This window comes from Tetrao urogallus (genome assembly GCF_951394365.1).
Source record: "Tetrao urogallus genome assembly, chromosome: 1".
Classification (NCBI taxonomy): domain Eukaryota; kingdom Metazoa; phylum Chordata; class Aves; order Galliformes; family Phasianidae; genus Tetrao; species Tetrao urogallus.
This window is the reverse complement of record NC_136813.1, coordinates 64,315,581-64,336,195: the sequence shown is the minus strand read 5'-3', so window position 1 is coordinate 64,336,195 and position 20,615 is coordinate 64,315,581. Positions and strand designations below refer to the sequence as shown.

At 43.3% G+C, this 20,615-nt stretch overlaps 2 protein-coding genes across 3 annotated transcripts in view; one reads left to right on the top strand and one right to left on the bottom strand.

Moving 5' to 3' along the window:
• Positions 1–75: 75 nt before the first annotated feature.
• GABRA5 (gamma-aminobutyric acid type A receptor subunit alpha5) overlaps positions 76–20,615 on the bottom strand; it is a gene marked incomplete at both ends in the record, with an annotated part of 50,926 nt that continues 30,386 nt past the window's right edge. The window contains 4 exons of one of the 2 annotated variants that reach the window (XM_079534479.1): positions 76–381; positions 774–985; positions 2,665–2,817; positions 8,435–8,578. In XM_079534479.1, the coding sequence (XP_079390605.1) occupies positions 76–381; positions 774–985; positions 2,665–2,817; positions 8,435–8,578 (815 nt within the window). The remainder of the gene's footprint in view (positions 382–773; positions 986–2,664; positions 2,818–8,434; positions 8,579–20,615) is intronic. The other variant, XM_079534480.1, reaches the window with a different exon arrangement.
• GABRB3 (gamma-aminobutyric acid type A receptor subunit beta3) overlaps positions 7,064–20,615 on the top strand; it is a gene marked incomplete at both ends in the record, with an annotated part of 184,915 nt that continues 171,363 nt past the window's right edge. Inside the window, one exon of the mRNA XM_079534455.1 lies at positions 7,064–7,164. Coding sequence (XP_079390581.1) covers positions 7,064–7,164 — 101 coding nt within the window. The remainder of the gene's footprint in view (positions 7,165–20,615) is intronic.

Sequence of the window (20,615 nt, the reverse complement as noted above, 5' to 3'; positions counted from 1 at the left end):
GTCTGGATCTCAAATTTTCCTTGGTAGCATCTGCTTTGTAAGTATGGCTCACGTGTGGCTTTACAGTCCTTCAGTTTATTTTGGAGAGTTGGCACCTTTAATAACAGGCTCCCTATTCAAATATGTGGCCCAGTAGACTAAGTTAAAAGTTCCAAACAGCACTGGAAAAATTATCCGGGACATTTTGTCAATCTTACTGATGCTGTTGTAAGTCTTTTTGCTTTCGGCAGGCTTTTCTTCCACAGACTTCACTGGAGCAGGAGCAGCGTTTGAGATGACGGAAGGGGCCGAGTCCTTTGGCATGTTTGGGGCAGGGGTCATCTTCCCAGTGCTGTACGTATTTGTTGATTTATTTCCCAGCAACTGGCGCTCTTTTTTCTTCTGTGAAAAGACCAGAATGTTAGATCGCAGGAACAGAAAGTGGAAACGTTCTCAAGATGCAAACTTCCACACCTAAGCACTGTAATCCATCATGCTAAAACAAATTTCTGTGAGCTGCTCTGCCTTTGAGTCCCAAACAGCTGATTCTGTCTCAATGTCATAGCCCTTACTCAAGCTAAACTTTCCTGACATCGGAGGTAATGAAGGGAGGCCAGCTGGACCTGAACCCATGGGGCACATTAGCAGCTGCTTTTGTCAGGGCCACTGGCCCTGCTGCTGGGGAGGTTGTGGCCTAGTGCCAGCCAAAATGCCTTTGTCACAGAGAAGGTGACGTGAACAACACTGTGCAACTGCTTTTTCTTTTAGGTACTTAAGACACGTGAGATAAGCACCTTGATTTTAGCAGCTTCCAGGGCTTTTTTGCCATCCCATGCCCAACTCCTCTTGGTGAAATAGTTGACCGTTGCAAACTCAATCAATGCAGAAAATACAAAGGCATAGCAGACAGCTATAAACCAGTCCATGGCAGTAGCATAGGCCACTTTTGGCAAAGAGTTGCGGGCACTGATACTTAAGGTGGTCATGGTGAGGACTGTTGTCACTCCTGTAAAGAAAAAAATAAGGAGGCAGAGATCAGCTTGGTAGATATCACAGAATCATAGAATGGCCTGGGTTGAAAAGGACCACAATGACCATCTGGTTTCAACCCCCTGCTATGTGCAGGGTCGCCAACCACCAGACCAGGCTGCCCAGAGCCACATCCAGCCTAGCCTTGAATGCCTCCAGGGATGGGGCATCCACAGCCTCCTTGGGCAACCTGTTCCAGTGCATCACCATCTCTGTGTTTTCTCCTAATATCTAACCTAAACCTCCCCTGTCTCAGTTTAAAACCATTCCCCCTCGTCTTGTCACTATCCACCCTTGTAAGCAACCTTTCCCCCTTCTGTTTATACGCTTACAGCCCTTGCAAGATTCCTAAAAGTTATGAGAGGGCTGCAATTCAGCAGGAGAATTAGGAAGGCCATGTGAAGGAAATCAGTGCTTGCATACTTTGGTCAGAAAGAATGATATACTTTGCTGGTGAAATAAAAATAAAAACATTGGTCCTCAGCTGTTTACTTATGTGATGGTCTGGTTAGCTCTAGTTACAGTGTACTTAAAAGTATAATTTTAAGGATAACACAAATACAAATGTTATACAACCCAAAATCTCACTGGTGTTTTGCCAGTGCATGGTATGTATGTTTAGCATTACTTGTTAACTGGTACATTATAAAATCAGCGATCGACCCATTCAGCTGCCACCACAAAGTACGATTATGGCTTTTGTTTTCCCACGTGGGGATTGTATGGATGTAATTGTCGGTTGTTATTTATTCCCTTGACTGCGGCTCCCTCTTCCACAGAAGTCAGCAGACGACAGAGCTGCCGCTGCTTCCACATGGGGAGGGGTGTCTCAGCAGGATGAGAATGAGCACTTGGTTACACCTTTGTGAAGGTAAGTAAAATCAGCACTGCTAGCCTGCAGTGAGCTGCTGGCACCAGCATTCCCCCCATACAGGTTGCTGAACTGATTTCTGATCAAAGGTGCTGACTGATTTCAGTAGGCTCCTACAGATGAATGGCTCTTTTAGGAACACTTGATCAAAGTTCCACATACATTGTAGCTCCCACTCCCCTCGTTTCTCATCTAGTGGGAATCCTGTATGTCACAAACCTTCAGCTAGGATTCTGTTCATTTTTTGCAACCTTCTAGTGGTAAGTAAGAGACCCCAAAGGATTTTTCCATGATACTGTCTGTAGTAAATATACATTTTCTAAATGCAAAATCATTAATTTGTTTGATGGTAATATAGATAATTGTCACTAATTAACCTCTACATGCTTTTCCCGGATAAACATCTTGAAACACAGATAAACACAATGTTTTGAAGTGAAATCTGTTTAGACTAGAGTATGCACTATCATAATGTGTATAGCTTTTTGTTCTAAACCATCACATATTTTATCTGAGTAGGAAAGAAGAACCCACAAATCACAACAATCTGTTCCTTCAGTCTTCCATCCTCAACCTTCACAGAACTGATTAGAGTGCGATTTCTGTCACAATTTTACCAAAAAGCCCACACTTTTTTGAAATTGATTTTGAGTTTAAACTGGAAGAGAACACAGGAACAACTACAACACTGCAAGCAAAAATAAGCACTGTGGGTTTGTTACAGAAGATCACTTCCACAAACAAGCCCCTTCCTTACCCATGCTGCAAGAGGGCGAGGTACTCACCAAAGACGGTCCGAGCAGGGACAGATTCTCTGTTCAGCCAAAACGACACTTGTGATAAGATCACAGTCATAATGCAGGGAAGGTATGTCTGGATGACAAAATAACCGATTTTTCTTTTCAGATGAAAATGTGCTGTCATTATGGTGTATTCGCCTAGGGGAAGAAAAATGCATATATGCTAAAGTAAAGCAGGCTTACTGATTTGAGGTTTTCAGCAGCTCCCCCTTTCTCCCATTGTGAGGCTACCATTCAGCCAGTCTTAACTGCATGAAAAATGCCTGGATGTCAATCCTGTGCCATACCAAGAGACAGAGGTGCTGCTACATACTGCTGCTCTTCACATTCAGCCCCCAAAAGCAGAAGACAGCAACTAATGACTACTGCACCAAAAACCTGCCATACTTTCATGTACCTGGCATGCCCTGGTGTTGATAGGCATGGCAAATCTGGATTGCTGACAGTGCCTCACTCTTGCCTTGCTCTGACTTGGTCCCACAAACTGTCCTGTCAGAACGATTAAGGCCTCCTACACTTAGAAACCTGATTTAGCAGCAGGACTTAACCTCATTAGGGAACTGTTAATGCCAACCCATCGCTTGGGTCCCGACACTCCCCATGCCCCATACTTTAGTGACTGTGTGACTGTCCTAATGTTGGTGCTGCAAGATGCTTTGCCCATTGATACTGATATTGTCGCTTGGAATTTTCAAAGCCATTAAACTGTTCCTCTAGAAACACAAACAAAAACAAAACCAACCCTCTGGTGCATGGAGTTTTCCTGGAATTTGCTATGCTTGAGCTCTTGGAAAGATAATCTCTTTCTGGACAGATGTTGTGCCATGTCTTGTTCTCTTGTGCAATTAATATTATACTGACTGCAGGGGGGAATTCGCTAAAAGCTGCTACAGCAGCGCTAAATTCCATGTCTTTTTTATATGCCAAATTCACAGCATTGCCTTAATCAGGCTTTTGTCAGGCCCTTTGAATTTCAATACAATCCTCAAAAAATGCACTCTGAAGCAGATAGACCAGCTGTCACCTTCCCTTACAGTTCAGAAAAAAAAAAAAACAACTCAAGCAGTTCTTTCAGACTGTTCCTGTGAAACCATATATTTGTTACTGAAGGCTTTTCATTGATGGTAACAGTTCCCCAAAGCCAAAATCTTGCTATCTGAGAGCAGCATACTGTTTTTTTGTTTGTTTGTTTGTTTGTTTTCTGGGAAAAATGGGAGTTAAAATCAAATATAAGAATAAAAGCCAATCAAAAAAGCCAATCAAACTCCTCCAGGCCGTAGCAGATCTCCACTCATACTGACATCAAATTAATCTAAAAGCATGCATTTTTCAGCTGGATACGGACAAATCAGAGGAATGTCCACACCAAAATATATATTGCACTGTGAGAGTAAAACAAAACAAAACAAAACAAAACAACCTTTTGACTTACCAATTTTTCAGATCCTGGAAATTCTGGGGTGTGTATTTCATATTTTCTAAAGAATGAGCTGAATGCAGACCTTAACTACTTAAGCTAAATGATTGGCTATAACCTCTTGTTGCAAGAATGGGCTGTTATCCTTCATAGATCAGCCCCTACAGGAAAATACATAACAGACTGATTCTACAGAGTGAATTGCAGTGAGTTGCAGCCAGCACTGCTAAGTAGTTAGATTTGGCAGATTACTGCTAAGTGACAATACGGCTAATTAATGGACAATAGGTCTACAGTGAGAAGTTTTCTGCAGGTATAGCTGCCTAAGGTGCTCAGATCTGTTCTGCATGAAGTTTACAGACTGATTCTTGCTGAGGATTTTAGGCTGAAAGACCGGGATAGCACAGGCTGCCTTACCTGCCAGCCTATCTCTGTGGTAGAGATATGTCTTATGGCTTTCTTCTGAAGTCTGATTTTCTGGTGAAATGTTTCCCTGATGAGGGATGTGGAGATGGACAGGGGATGCTGTGAAACTGAGGAGAAAATCCTCATGAAGTGATGTCTAATTCCCTTTCATTTAGTGTAATTTTGAACCGGGGACGCTGAACATACCTCAGACTCAGGAGAAACCCCACTTGTTCTTTATTTAGGAGCATTCAGTTTATGGATTACCAAAAAAATATACCAGGAGCAGCAGGATCTATGTGCCAGTAATCTGCTTCTGAGCTGCTGCTGCGCTGTGATGTGTGTGAGTCCCATTCTCCCTGCTCACTAAGGAGTGACGATGTGCATTATTGATTTTGACAGCATGCTTTCCGAGCTGGAATAAAGTAAATCTACACAGCTTCAGCAGAGCAACAGGATTCATATTTTCCTTTTTAAAAATGCAGAAAATAAGCACTTGCATTTTGACCATCTTCTGTGGCTGATTCTCACCTTATCATTTTCTTTAACCTACCAGAGCTCTTGTCTCCACTGAAATCATATCACCTGATTTTGTGTTTCCTCTTCTCCCAACTGCCATCTTCTATTTTCCATGCTGTCTCTAAAATGCCTGCATGAAGGATGAAGGATGTCTCCCCCAGCAGACCTGGGGCTGGCAAAAACCCCACAGCTGTTTTTTTAAGTCCTGGGACCACTGCTTAAAGCAATTCTAGAAGTTGCCTGAGTTCGCCTTTTGTTTATGAAGAATAAAATCCTGGCTCTGTTGGAGTGGCAAAGCTCCCTCCTACTTCTGTAAGGCCGCAGTTTATTCTTAGACCATAAGCTTTCTTGAGCAAGAGCTAATTTTTTATTATAGGTTTGTGCAGCACGTTTAGATGAAAATACTGCACCTGATAGAGTCCATTCACCACTGCCAAAACAACTCTAATAACAAATCTAGCACTGATGAAAAGCTCAAGAATGAAGCATTTCTTCACAGAGCTATGCTACTGTGCTGCCTTTAAAAGCTGCTGCAATGGTTTTTCAGTATCCAGGTGATGGAGTTCTGGAGATGGTGCTTACAAACGTTCAGGATCTTTCCTGCATTCTTCCAACATCACTGTGCTGCAATTCAATGTTTTTTTTTTTAAACAAAAATAGGCCAGCCCCTCGGTTTGTTTGTTTACCTTATCTGCCTGGGCTCAGGTGTACCAACAACTGTTCTGGCATGACCCCAACACCAGGTCTGTGACATAGCAGTCCCTGTCCACACTGACATCCAGAACATTTTGTCCTCAAGAGATGCCTGTGCTGTTTTGATAGTGCTGCACATGAAACCTTCATCTCAAGGAAAAATCAAACTGTTCAGTGCAGAATGAAGGGCTGAATGCTTCTTTTATTGTTTAGGCTTTGGATATTTCATAGCCTGGGCTCCAGCTGGCAGAAAAGAAAGGAGTGGGTTTTTGTTTTGTTTTATGGCACTGCAGAACCTAAGTGAGTGATGAGAAATTCTGGATCTGGGGAACAGAACTGGGCAATCATTTGCAGACACCAGCAGGATCCACATGGACCCAAAGTGTTTTCAGCACTGCAACAGCAGGACACAGCAGATGTTGGGACTGCTGGAAGCAGTGTGAGACGACAAATATCGTCTCAGGGGGAATAATATTTGGGGATGTTAGCTCAAAAAACCACCACACAGGTGGAATATATCAGAGCCATTTTCTGTGGCATGGCTAACGTGGTCATGATTTCCAAACTGGTTGGTGAATTGGGAGTGCAAAGATATTTTTCTGAGGAGACAGCTAAACTTAACAGCTTGGGTACAAAATCAGCACAATCCCAACAGACTTGTGTAGGGCCAGCATTTCCATTTTAAAAAGAAATCTTTTAGACAGAGAAGCATAAACATCTTGTGACATATGCAAATATTTCACCTATGCAACTGCTAAGGCCATGCAGTTTGACTTGGGTGTCAAAAAACAAACAAACAAACAAACAAACAAGCCATAAAAGATCCCAGCAGTGAGATTTATGCAGCAACTATTTTGTTTTTTAAGTTCAACAATGCAATAGAAGGAAGAAATGTCTCAGATAGCCCTTCACAAGTAACCCTGATTACTGGCCTACCACGAGCTTGATGAAGTCCAGAAAATCCACTGCTGACTGATGCTTTCCCTGTGCAAAATCGGATTTTTGTATTTTGCTAATCCCCGGTTACAATCTGTGTCCTGCTCTTTGTGATCCACCCTGCAATCAGAATCCAGTCAGCCCAGATGCAACCCAGGACATTAATATAAAATCTTGACGTCGGAAAACAAGCATTTATTAGCCTAAATCTTAGGATACAGGAGGGAAGAGGCTACCAGGCAGAAACTTCGGGCTTTGTCTGAAGAGTGCCCCATACCCGTGGGCTGTGGAGTACTGGGAGCTCCCACAGGCAAAGCTGCGCGCTGGCGGGGTCCTGGAGCTGACACACTGGAGCAGGCACTGCCAGGGCTGGGTTGTTTTCTTGCTCTGAGGAGCAGGACAAGCTTGTAAGAGATGGCTCGCTACATCCTCTGGATCTTTTTCTTGGCCATGATGAAGGCAAGAGGGGAGCTGCCATTCATTCCAGAGAACAACGCGGCCATGATGGTAAACTGGTAAGGAAAAATGTGTCTTTCTTTGCTTTTTAACTGGAGAGAGCATTATTTATTTGTCCTTTTTCTATACAGTGCCTGCCCTGACTCTGTCTACATGTGTCTGTTGTCTTTAGGAATCTGTTTTAGCAATAGCTCTGTGACTTCTGAATAGGGAAAAAGGAAGGAATAAGCTCTGAAAGATGGAGGTGATGGTTCTGTTTCATAGTAGTTCTGTTTCAAGCTGCCTGAGAGAAGCTTTCCTCAGCTTTGTTTTATGCTCAAAAAGCAAGCTGCAAACTTGGCTGCTCTCTCTTTATTGGGCACATTGGGACAGTTTGAGCAGAAAGTGTTATGCACCTTGATGCTTCAATTCTAGTAACTTTGTGTGTGAGTGTAGTCCTGCCTGTTTTCACAACTAAATTTCCCATGGACAGTAACGGGTTCTTAATCTAATTTACACTTCATCCTCTACAGTCCTGCCCTCACTCAGAGCTCACCATTTTCGACCAGAGATGAGATGCATCTCCAGAAGACACCAGGCAATTTGACTGGCTTTCCCAGTGCTAACTGCACTTCTCTTGGCTGCAGGGTGCCCCCCGCTCCACCCAGATCTTGCAGTAGACTAGTGCATTGTGTAACTTGTTTAAGCCTCCGTCTTATGAGGTCCACGTGATGCCTGTTCCAGCCTCGACTCCCCCAGGCCCAGGGCTGCCCTTGCATGGGAGCCTTACGAAGCAGGGGGGCAGCTCACGTGGGTGCCCAGGCCAGGATTAAGCCTTCTTTGCCTCTCTAATGCTGCCACATCTGGCGCCTCCACATCCAGCTGGGCAGGGAACGGGAATCCTCAGGGTTGGCTCTCCCCTCCTGCTGCCGCGGGGTCCCCAGACACGCAGCATGGCCACGCCACCGCCACCACCTGCCCTCCATTCCCTCCCCCCCTCCCCCGCATTGGCCTCATCAGGCAAATCTCTCTAAAGCGATGATTGAAACGGATCAAGTGCGTAGGTGGTGTTTGCCTGTGGGTGGTTCCTCCCCCAGGGAAGCACTCCAGCGATAGTGCTGGCAAGACTGGGCAAAGGCTGCTGCCAACTGGCTGCTTACAGCATTCCCAGTGTTCCTCATAAACAGCGGGGGCTGCAAGGCTCTCCAACCTGGTGAAGGGCCTCACAGTCAGCATGCAGCCCTCTCCATTGTAACACCACTGCCAGGAAGCCAGGAACCTGTCCTATTCTCCCCAGGATCCTATGTTCTACAAACACATCCCCATCGTCCTCGGAAATATCTTGCCCACCTGTACTGGTACTGATGTTCTCAGTTCCCACAGTTTGTCCCATCAGGTGGTATTGGTTAAGTCGGGAACCGTCTTCAGCCACAACCACAGAGGTTGTGGTGCTGTTGGTCCACACATAGATCACTTCAGAATTGGGGTAAGCGTCTGTTGACACAGGGGAAAAATAGACAGTGATGAGTAAAGCCCATCATGTAATGTTTTAGTGGATCTTTAAATGATAGATGGTGGGGAGAGGGAAGAATGGAGGAGTGAGACTGAATGGATAAAAACAAATAAAGATGACATAATCATGTTTCCATATGCCAAGCTCAAAAAATATTAGATTGAAGCCTTCTAATATAACAGATGCATAGGATGGTTTGTCAAAGGCTGAACCAGTAGAAGTATAAATATAATCCATCACAAACACTCCAGCAGCTCAGAGCAGCTCAGACATTCTCAGCTAGCTGTCTGCTCCTAAACCCCAGCAAAAGGCATCTGCTGAAGCTTCCCCTCAAAAGCACTCATGCACCTACAGGGTCTGGACAAGGGGGAATTTCAGAGCCTCATCTTCAGGACAAGATGTGCTTTGTGACAGGACAAGCACAGGGTCTGCTGCATGTGCTGGCTTGGGATAAGGACATACAGAGGAGGAGCTACGTCCTGTGCTTAGGGTCTGGCTGTGAATGAAAAATGCTAGGATGTGTGCTTGTGCCGTTGTGTGTGTGTGTGCATGTCTGCAGTTCAGAGAAAGTACGTAGGAGTGGGACGGCATGGAGGAGAGAAGTAGATTGGTGATGGGGGGGGAGTACACCTGCATCCCTGGAGATGCAAACATGACAAGATTTCACTCACTTGGAAGTCCTTGGAAATAAAGGCAGCCTTAGGACTGCCAACTCATTCCTTCCTCAGTAGTAGTGCTGTTATTTTTAAAGCCCTAACACCTGGAGTAATTATGCTGTTATGAAAGAATTTCAGCTTTCTTTCAGAAATATTGTCAACAATGTTTTTTGTTTTATTTTCCTTTTCAAGATGATGGTGTTTAAAAAAAAAAAAAAAAAAATCCAGGAGCTGACTGCATACTTGTATTTAATCAAGTAGATCTGGCACTTTTCAGAGCACCGTGATCACTGAAAGCTCTCGGGTAACTTTGCTGCAGACATATTATACAAGGCTGGAGCCCACTGCATGGACCTCTCTGGAAAGCAAGGATTACTTTCCCAGCGGGAGTTGAAATGCAGAAAGGGTTGGAAGGAGTCCAACACAAATATCTCACCTTCTGCAATTCTAACTAGCAAGTTGGGAGTGCAGAATGTTTCTTCTAGAAAAACTCATGTTCAACACAACCTGTGTGGGAGATAATATGCAGTGCTTTTCCAGATAAGAACCTGAAAGGCATGGGCAAGTGGCTAGTTTGAAGGGTCTTGTGTACTAAGCACTATCTCCAGCACTGTTGGTTTTGGTTGCCGGAGTCAGTAAGCTGTCATAGAAAGCTGTGATTCCCTTAAGGACTTAAAAATTTTCCCAGAGAGCAGTTTAATGTAAGTTACTGATGCACTGTAATGGGAAAAAAAAAACATGCTAAGGCAGTCCCTGGATTCATACAATCTTCCAGTACTTAAAGGGAGCTTATAAACAGGAGGGAAATCAACTTTGTACATGGTCTGATAGTGATAGGACAAGGGCGAACAGTTTTAAACTAAAAGTGCGAAGATTTAGATTAGATGTTGGGGAAATTTTCCACTGAGAGGGCAGTGAGGCCCCAGCACAGGCCGCCCAGAGAGCCTGTAGATGTACCACCCATGGAAACATTCAAGTCCAGGTTGGATGGGGCCCTGTGCAGCCTGATCTGGTGGTGGCAGCCCTGTCCACGGCAGGGAGTTTATCTCCCTAGATGATCTCTGAGGTCCCTTCCAATCCAAGTCACTCTATGATGCTATGAACATGAAATAGAAAATAGGAAGTGATCCTGAATCAAGCTAAGAGCATTCGCAGCACAATGAGCTGCAGATCACTTGGATACTCGAGTAGGTATCAGGGAGGAAAGCATTTTTTCCATTTGGTAATTTTTTTCCATTCGGTAATCTTCCCTAGCAATCTTTAGGAAGTGCTAGCAGAGGAAGGACTCTAGTCTGGATACATCTTTGGTCTGACCTTTTATACCTAATCTCACGTTCTCATTCACACCTCCAAAAGATATGGAAATAATAAGGACAGCAAGAAAAAGAGTTCAAAAGAGGGTTACAAGTACCTCCAGGGCCTGGGAACAGGTCTTAAGATTTGAAGCTTAAGGGGCTCAACTTATTTAGCTCACTGACAAGAGGCTGAGATGTGACTCAATCGCCAAGTATAAATACTTGTACACATAAAAGAAACCAAGAACAGGGAAAACTCATACTACTGACAAAAGGAAAAGAAGAATTCAGCCACTGAAAGAATAGGACACAATTTCCTGGTGGGGGAAGGGTGGGGGAATTAAACAGAGGATAACCTTCCAAGATTATAGATTACTGTCACTAGAAATATAAAGATGGGATGAGATCTTTTTCATCATATCTCTGACAGTAGCTTGTTGCTGCTGTGTTCGTGACTGGACTCGATCCAACCTTTGGTAGCTGAGCATCTATGAATCCTCCATCCTTATTAGCCATGCAGCCATGCAGGACTGCCCACACGCCTTTCATGTGCTTGTATTTGTAGCTGTGCAGTAAAATTACTGTAATTATATCTCATGATCTGTTTTGAAAGGCTACAAAGGAATTTCTTCCCTACTGCAAAATATTTGCATAACAAAAAGTGATGGAATTTCACCTTTCCCTTAAGACATGAGATACCCTCCCCATCTCAGAGATGATTACAAGTTCATAGCATTCTGTAAATAATTCCAAAGATTGCTTTGGAGATGTACAAGTGGATGGGTCACTTCAAGAAACTGCTGCAGAATACTCTATTTTTAAGAGCTTGTCTAGTATATGTTGGTCATATGTTGAAAGCCCCTGTGAATGTTGGATTTGTGTGGACAGACAGGGATTCCCAGAGAATTTTATTTTTACCTATATCACTTCCCATGCTAAAAAGGATGCTGGACTTTTAGCTGGTATCATCCATATGTATCTGACATCAGGAGTTCACTGCTACTGTGAGCGTCTCAGGGAAAATTTGTCCAGTTTTCTGCCAATGACACACAAGCTCAATGAGACACTTCCTGGTGAAAGCCCTGTAACCAAATTCCATCGAAAGTAAGACCACGTTGGGACATGTGCTTGTGAGGCTTAAAAAGTATTCAGATGCTTTATTTTTTAGCTCTGCCTATCTTTGACTGTCCTAAAACAGTGTCTGCTTCAAACTGCAGCCTTTACTGGGTGCTTCACACGTCTGAGCGCAAGCCTGGAGGCTCCTGCCCTGGAGTAGCTTAGCACCTTCTCCTTTTAAAAAAAAAAAAATATATATATATATATATATATATATATATATCTGTAATTCAGAAGCCAGGAAGCACCCAAATGCATGCAGACAGGCCTGACCCCACACACAATGCTTTGTGAGGCTGGCTTCTTCTGAAATCACAGCAGGAAAGGGAAGCTGTCTATAGATAATCTGTTAGACAGGATCATGCACATGACCTCTCCATCTATCTTCTTTGCAACTGTAAAGAAAACAAAGTCTGTGTTTTAAAAGGCTGTAGTATAGGATTTTTGGCTTAACGCCTCCTTTCCTCACTCTGGGCCAGGCTATGAGAATCTGAGCTTCCTTGTGAGAAAGAGAAGAATTGAGAAAATGCCAAAAGAAGGATGTGAATGTAAAAGATGCAGCCACCCCCTCAGTCCATAAGTACCCTTGTGAGAAAGTTATAGCTCTGACAGGAATAGGCTACCCTAAATCCCTTGGTGTGGCAGCTGAACCTTGATCATATCTTTTCTGGTCATGTATATAAATCTTTGGTAGCTGTGTCCTTGTACTAGGTATGTGTCTTCCTACCTCAAACCTTCTGCTACACTTTCCCATCAAACTCTACTTATCCTAAACTTGCCTACCAGAAGCTCCAACCCTGCTTCTGGTTACCCATGCAGTATAATTAGGCACAGTCATATTGAAAGCTGAATGTGTGGGAGTAGTCTCGAATAATGTCATGTGGCTTTTGGGATAGAGCTGTTGCTAATGGAGAGATGGCATTATTCACTGTCATACCAAACTGTGTAAAAACCTCCCTCTGTTTAAGTAAAGCTCTAGTAGGTTTTCAATCTCTAAATGACAAATCTCAGCTCCTGATTTCTAGGGTTACAGGAAAGGTTTACTGCTGAGCGGGGAATAAGGTCCTCACCACCTTTACATAGTGCACACAGGGGAGCAAGGAGACACCCAGAGAGTGACAGGAAAGTGTAGTAAATGCTTTGGGTTAGAAAACTGGAAGAACACTGCTGGTATTGTTGTAAAAGCAAACCCAAATTCAAAGCCACTGAACATACAAGTGAGGCTGTTTGACTTTCACTCTAATTTGAGAAAGTGAGCTTCTTCTGTTATTATAAATCCAATAATTAATTTAGTGTTCTTTACCATTATTTTGCTGGCTTGCCAAAGAAAGTCAGATGCCTCATTCAATCTTTTTTTCTTGCCTAAGCTCACTCTTTCAGAAGACAAAAAGGAACCAGTTTAGATGAACAACTGAAAATATACAGAGGTGTGATATAATTAGAAGCAAGAAAATGGCAGGAGACATTTATTTCTAGTGGGCATTTGATAAATGGCTGCAGACTTATCACCTAACAGAATGATGAAATGAAGTCATTTCTTTTCATATCTGTTTACTCACGAGTGGATCTATTTTTCTCCACTCTAACGCCCAATAGAAATATAAAACCCATAAAGCCCTACTTTCCTGTTCTCTCACACACTCTATCTTCCTACTCTCATATGCCTGGCAAGGCAAACAGCAATTGGTCCTTCTTACACCTGTGAACAGAGGGCAGTGAGCAACCACAACCACAGGGAGGAACCAGCCTAACAAAGCCAAGCAGCCAGTTGGTAAGAACTAGAAGAATCCTGCCGTTCATCTTGGCAATGCAGGCTGCCTTGTTTTCACTTGGATTAATTATATATGAACTGGAACAGCCACTTTGAGACAACTGCTCATGTTGATTCATTGTTTCCTTTCAAGGTCTTTCTGCTACAGTTTTGGTAAAACATTACAGAAAGGATTCTAAGAGGATAAAAAGGAAATATTCAGATGCTCATTCTTATGAATGAAGCAGCGTGAGGTGCACAGAACCCCCCCATACATTAAATGAGCAACCCATGAACAGGGAGAGGAGACTTCTCCTGCATCAGCTTTCCACATAGGACACCATTTCTTAGGTCCTTAAGGTTCCGGGGAGACCTCACTGTGGCCTTCCAATACTTCAAGGGAGCATACAATCAGGAGGGGGAAGAGCTGTTTATGAGGGTGGACAGTGATAGGACAAGGGGCAGTGGTTTTAAACTGAGACAGGGGAGGTTTAGGTTAGATATCAGGAGAAAGTTTTTCACACAGAGGGTGGTGACACACTGGAACAGGTTGCCCAAGGATGCTGTGGATGCCCCATCCCTGGAGGCATTCAAGGCCAGGCTGGATGTGGCTCTGGGCAGCCTGGTCTGTTGGTTGCGACTCTGCACACAGCAGGGGGGGTTGAAACTAGATGATCATTATGGTCCTTTTCAACCCAGGCCATTCTGTGATTCTATGATCTGTCTATGTGCTTGACTCTTTTAGAGACTCTTAGATAACTTGGTAGAGATTCAGATTTACAGTCTGACAATGACTTCTGCAGGGAGTAAAACAGTACTGCTGATAAGCCATAATGTATCAGCTTGAATTCTAAGATTCAGGCTGGGTTTCTTCTGGCTTGAGCATGAACACTTTTTACTTTATTATACAGCATCTGTCAGTGCTTGTGTCTATACAACTGAGGCTAGATTTGAACTCTATAATTGGAATTTCCATTTACATTAAGTTGGTAAGAATGAATTGATGTACAAATGAGGACTCCATGCACTCTATAGGAAGAAACCTAGTAAAAATGTAATTTTAAATATAAAAACAGCAAGACAGTGCTAAATACGCATGGTCTGGATCTGGGGGAAATAGGTTTTTTTAAAAAAGTAAGCTATTGAGATAAATTTAATACTAAAATACTAAGATATGTGTATTCACATATTCAATGATTAAGAGCCTAAAATCAAGAATTTTTCATAGTGTAGTGATAAATTCCACTATTCTCAAAGGAATTTGAGGGTCACAGAAATTAAGTTAGAGACCTGAAATCATCAAAATTAAGACTGACTATTTAAACTACCATGAGCATCTTAACAGCACAAATGATCTGAATCTGTGTCACAGACATGAAGCATAACATATATAAATACAAAGGATTATAAATTGGAATCACATAGAACCCTAGAATGGTTGAGGTTGGAAGGAACTTCAAGATCATCCAGTCCAGCTTCTGCTCAAGTAGGGCCACCTCCAGCCAGCTGTCCAGGACCATGTTCACACAGCTTTTGACTGTCTTCAAGGATGGAGACTTAACAACCATCCTGAGCAGCTTGTTCTACTGTTTGACCATGATTACAGTAAAAATGAGTCTTCTTGTGTTCTGACAGAATTCCGCCTTTTCAAATTAGTGCTCGTTGTCTCGTTTTGTCTCTGGGCACCACCGAGAAGAGCGCTGCTCCTTCGTTTTCATTTCCTCTCATCATGTATTTACACAGATGGAATAAGCCCCGTGAGCCTTCTCCCCTCTAGGTTTTCCCAGCTTTCTCACTTCCATCTTTCTCAGTCTTTCACCATATGAAAGATGCTCTAGCCTTTAAATCATATTTGTGGTCCTGCACCTGAACTCATTCCACTAAGATCAGGAACTTGGAACAGCTGTTCCAAATGTAAGAAAAACTGAAGAATTCAGAATGAAATATTTTTGGAATGACACAGTATCACCTAGATGAAACAAAAGAGGACCTCCAAGGAGAAAATTACTATCATGGACTTAAAGCAATTCTTGTGTGAAGCCAGTGAGAAAAGATAATAGGACACTATCTGCTGTAAAACAGTCAGTAAGAAGTTCAGCCTTACTAAAACGATCACTGTTTCTGTCATTCCTGAATTTACAATAAGGACATAATTTGATAATATGGGCAGTATTTTATATGTTTTCCCAATGCAAAGTTTTATTCAGTTTTCTTTTCACATTCTACAGGGAATAGAATAGGAGGTCTTCAGAAATGTGCTAGACAGGTCTCAAGGGACTTCATTACTGAGAAACAGTAACATACCTTTACTGATCATTACTAAAAAAAATAAGGCCCTAAGATAGATAGAAATGACTTTGTTTCAGAATGCAATTTATAAGTCACCTCTGGAAAAGGTGGGAATAGGAATGTGACAGAAATATCTGTGGCTTGGAAATTAAATGGAAACACTGACTGTACCCACAAGGTGGTGAGAAATACACAACTGAAGATGACTGTGAAATTCATTTTGAGACAGCGGGTTTTATGATGTTCCTCCAGCTTTTCAAAGCAAGTACTGTTTAATTCTAGAACTTCCAGTTCAGAGGGGAAAACTCTAAATGTGACCCTATTTAGAGCTCCAAATCATAATGCAAAGGAAAAAAAAATTCCTCATGACTTTGACTGAAAGAAACTTTGTAATTTTGAAGGTGTGATTCATGATTAGCAGAGGCAAGGCTAGTGACTGCTTTAATACAATGAATTAGCTATTTGCAAGCTGGTACACTAAATCACAGGCATACCAATTATGAATGTAATATGAATACTAACAAACAGTTGCAGTGATAATTCACTCAGGCACAGTACCCTCACAGGATGCTATTACACAGCTTAAGAATAGCTCTGAGCTAGCAGCTGTGCAGAGCAGCACACAGTTTCCCTCCCGGATCATTGTGGAGGCACAGTTTGGCCATTGGAGCACTGCCCCTCTGAGAGGTGTGCACATTTGCCACCACCGCTGGCAACTCTGATGATTCACTGCCCATCCTGCGTGCCCACACAGCAACGGGGCAGCAGTCCGAGCGGTGCAGATGTTACCCAAGCAGAGATTGCAACAGCGAACTGATGCCTTGTAGTGAAATCTGATAATGCATGTACCTGGGCTAAAAACCACGCACAGCATAACAACCAGAGCTGTGTGCCCTGGGAGAACTGGCCCTCCGGCTCCAATCAGAGAAAGAAAGGAGCAAACAGAGAAAACATCCTGCTGGGATGCCCTGGAGCATCTCAAAAGGCAGCAGACAGGCAGGTCAGGACAATAGAATTGTGCCACACTTTGCTGTGGGATGCTGCCATAGGTGGGCTGAAAGGGGTGACTACACAGGAACTGCTGTGGGGCTGCTGTACGCCCAGTTGCTCTGAGGCACCAGGTTATCTTCCGAAAGTGGCTGCTCTCATCTGGAGCAGGTGATGTCTTCCTTCTTTTGCCTACTGCCTTCCAACCCGTTTCTTCCTCTCACTGCCCTCAGTACTTAAAATATCTTCCTTTATTTTTGAATTTATTGGCAACTGTCTCAGTCTAGAACTAGCACCACAAGTAATGGTGACTACACAACTGTCTTTCATATAGAAGGGGTCAAAAGAAGGCCCTGATGCCTTCTTTTATTTTTCTCCTGGCTGGTATAAAAACCTATTGCAAGAGGACTACAGCAACAGAGCAGCAACATGCGCTGGGATGACAATTAAACATTTAAAATATCCTGGGACCTCCCTGACCCTACGCAGGTATTTGTATGCCAGGCATATGGTAATTCCAAACTGGCCAACTACTCTGAGTGCTGTAGTAACACTTAATGAACTCTGAATTTGCAGTCGTGGTATTAGGCAGGTGTATTAACTGCTTCATTAGATAAAACAGCACAGTCATGAGGACGATGCTAGAGATTTATTTTTTGCTAAGCAAATAAAAGTATTCTCCAAAGTGTAACTGACACCATTACTCACACTGCACAGTACTTTACTCTGTAAGCAATCTCTATCGCAGTGGTCTGCTCATTTTGCAAGCTGACACTTAATATCAGCAAACATAATGCAATCAGCTCTCCAGGAACATCACCAAGGTTTCCTCCGAGAAAAACGGAGTGAATTTTAGAGAAGATTCAGTTTGATCTTGTTTTGAAGGGTGCTTTCAAAAACATGGTGGTTTTGGCCAAATCTAACTTCACCGAGTGAAACCATGACTTCATCACACTGAATGACAGTTCTTCCCACTGCCATCAATGGTACCAAGGACCCCTCCCATCATAAGTAGCACATCTACTGATCTACTATTGAGAACATCACCATTTATGAACCAGTACGATCTGAGATCAACCATGAAAAATTGGAACTACCTGCAGAACTAAATATACACCCTTTTTTTCTGAAGCCAATCCCTTAATGAAGACATTTACATCTCTCAGAAGTACTGCTACACTAATAACACTGTGTGCATGTATAATCAGTAGGCAGGCGGAGGCAGTAGGTTGAAATATTATTATTCAGTCACTTTAACACTGCTCAGAGATCAGAGTCACCAGAACTTATTCCCTATACCGATGCTGCAGTCATGTAAATTTCAGAAGTGGGAAAACTCCCAAGTCCCTGACATCAGAAAAAAGAACCTCCCATTTCCATCCTCTGCTGATAGCCGGAAGACTCAAACTTAGCCGGGTTTTCCTGAGTTCTGAGAGTCGACCTTTTAGAAAGTGTATTGCTATTCTATATACCATCCCATGCTGCAGTATGATTGAAAACGTCAGGCATGTGAGGCTACTCGTAACTCTGAAAAGCAGTGTTTGCTCCAGGGCTCTTCAGGTCAGTAGTGCAGAATACATGATATCTGCAGTCCCAGAAATGAATGCTGGTGTGCAGAGAGAGCAGTACACCTTCCATTTTTGTGCCCAACACTAAGATGGAGGTTGACCTTCAGTAAGAGACTTTAGCCTTTTCAGCCTGTGAATATAGGCTGCTATGGGGGGTGTCACAGAGTAGCCTCGAAGGGGGTTGCTGCAGGCTCTCTCTTCCTTCCCCGTCCCTGCACCTCACACTTGTGTATCACCAAGGCTTTTCCATTTCCCTTCTTACAGAGTACAAAAGGAGCATTTTGTTAATGAACACAGAACTGCCCCAGGCCACCGGTTCAAGCTGCCTCAGTGGTAAAAAGGGTAAAAAAGCCCTTTCCATCAGGAGCCTGTCCTTATCAGAGGAACTGCCATTTTGTGTTTTGTTTGTCACCGCACTAAAATGTCCCTTCTTTGGGAACCTTTTCCTCCTGCCCACAGAGACCTGGGCCCAAAGGCACTTAGCTATTTGTCTTCCCTGTACACAAGTGCACATTTCTTTATCTACAGCCATCAGCTGACCTATTTTAGTCATCTGCTTTAGGAGGAGATTAACCTGAGCTTAAAAATATCTGCTCCTCTCCCCTGACCATAAGAGGGTGAGAGTGGTTAGCTCAGCTGTAAATACAAATTTAGAAGAGAAGAATCCCATCTCTGCTGACAGATTTAATACTGGATGCCTTCAGCAAAGCAGCTAGCTGGTAGCACAGGCCGGATGTGAGCGGACTTTCAGTGGACATGGTGTGGGAACAGGCAAAAAGAGCCAACCCTTCACGCATTCCCTTTTTAATTTCTTCACCAAGTGCAGCACAAACAACTTCTTTTGAAGAAACTTGCTGAGCTTAAACTGCAGCTTGCACTACACTGCAGTCTGGGCTAACCTAGCTTTCGGTACAGGGGATGAGGCTGAAATGGACTCGGCAATTTGGAGGGAGGACTGATGGTTGATGAGAGACCAAGATGTCAGGAAAGAGCTGCCAGAAACCAAATTTTCAGCAGTGTCTTGCAGCTTTTTCTCTTTCTTTCCCCAAAACCGTATGCAAGTCATTTTGTCGTCAGTGTAGTGCACTAGCACTGGGAGACTCTAATTGAACCAAGGGACCCATAACGACAGAGGCAATAAAAGCAGGTAATGAACCACTCTATCTTTGCTCAGAAGAGACTGTAATTGCTCTTTGCCTACTCCATCCCCACCTGCAAAACACAGGCATTGGAGACCAACCTGCCTCACATCAGTACCGTGAGAATGACTTCGGAAGCATTTATGAAATATTTACAAGCCATGGAAATGGCCACCTTGGAAAGTAACAGCCATTAGAAACCTGCCTTGTAAAGCAGTAGTGTAGTATTTATCCATTTGTTCCATTTACAGATAATATCCCACTTGCCAGTGGCATAAACCCGTGATCCATAGTCAGCAACTGTAAGCCCTCAGTGTGCTTTCTGGGGCATTACGGGCCACGTAATATCTTAGCAGGTTTGCACCCAAGGATCATTTGTGAGCTACAGATGCCTTAAGCCAATGAAGCAGAGAGTATCTGCATGTTATTTTCCACTGCTGACAACTCAATTTGAATCACGGCTTTCCCGTAATCAGGCAGTTGCACAGCCTTTAAATATAGCCTGAAATCTCCAGAGTGGGAAGTACATGCTGATGTTCGTACCAACAGCAAAGCACCTGAATCTCCATGCTGCTCCGCCACAACAGTGTCTAGACCTCTTTCAGGCAAGATAAAAACGCTGCTGTGTATCTCCACACCAGCTGCTTCCCTGCCTGAACTTTTTATTCCTTGAGCTCAAAGCCAATGCCGGTAAAGCTTTTTCCTTCTAAAAAGGAGCCCCAGGGAAGCACACCTTACCAATACAAAAACCAGTTTTATTAACCATGATCCTAGTGGCCCTCTGGGCTGGAAGGGAGCCGAGTCCACGGATGCTGCAGCTCAGTATTTGTGGGAAGACCGCAGGTTTTTCAGAATATTGTTCTTTCTGACCTCTCTTTTCAACTCTATTATGAACCTAAGGGGAAAAGCTACCGGCTTCTGAACAGATGATCACAAAGAATAGGAAGTCACTGATCCAAAACCAGGCAGTATTTCACAGGAAAGCAATCGCACCCAGAGGATGGGATGGTAGCAAATGCTGAATTTTTAATGTATTTTTAAAATTCTCGCAGTGCAGGCCTTAGTATATAAGACAAAGGCTCTGAAAAACAAATTAATGACGGTGACTGCAATTGCTTAGGAGGAAACTAGCATAGTCTCTCCAGTATTTTCTGCAAAGTCCCAATCCTACAGGTGGAGGAAAGCTGACTGACCTGATAATTTTAGGGAGCTTTTAGA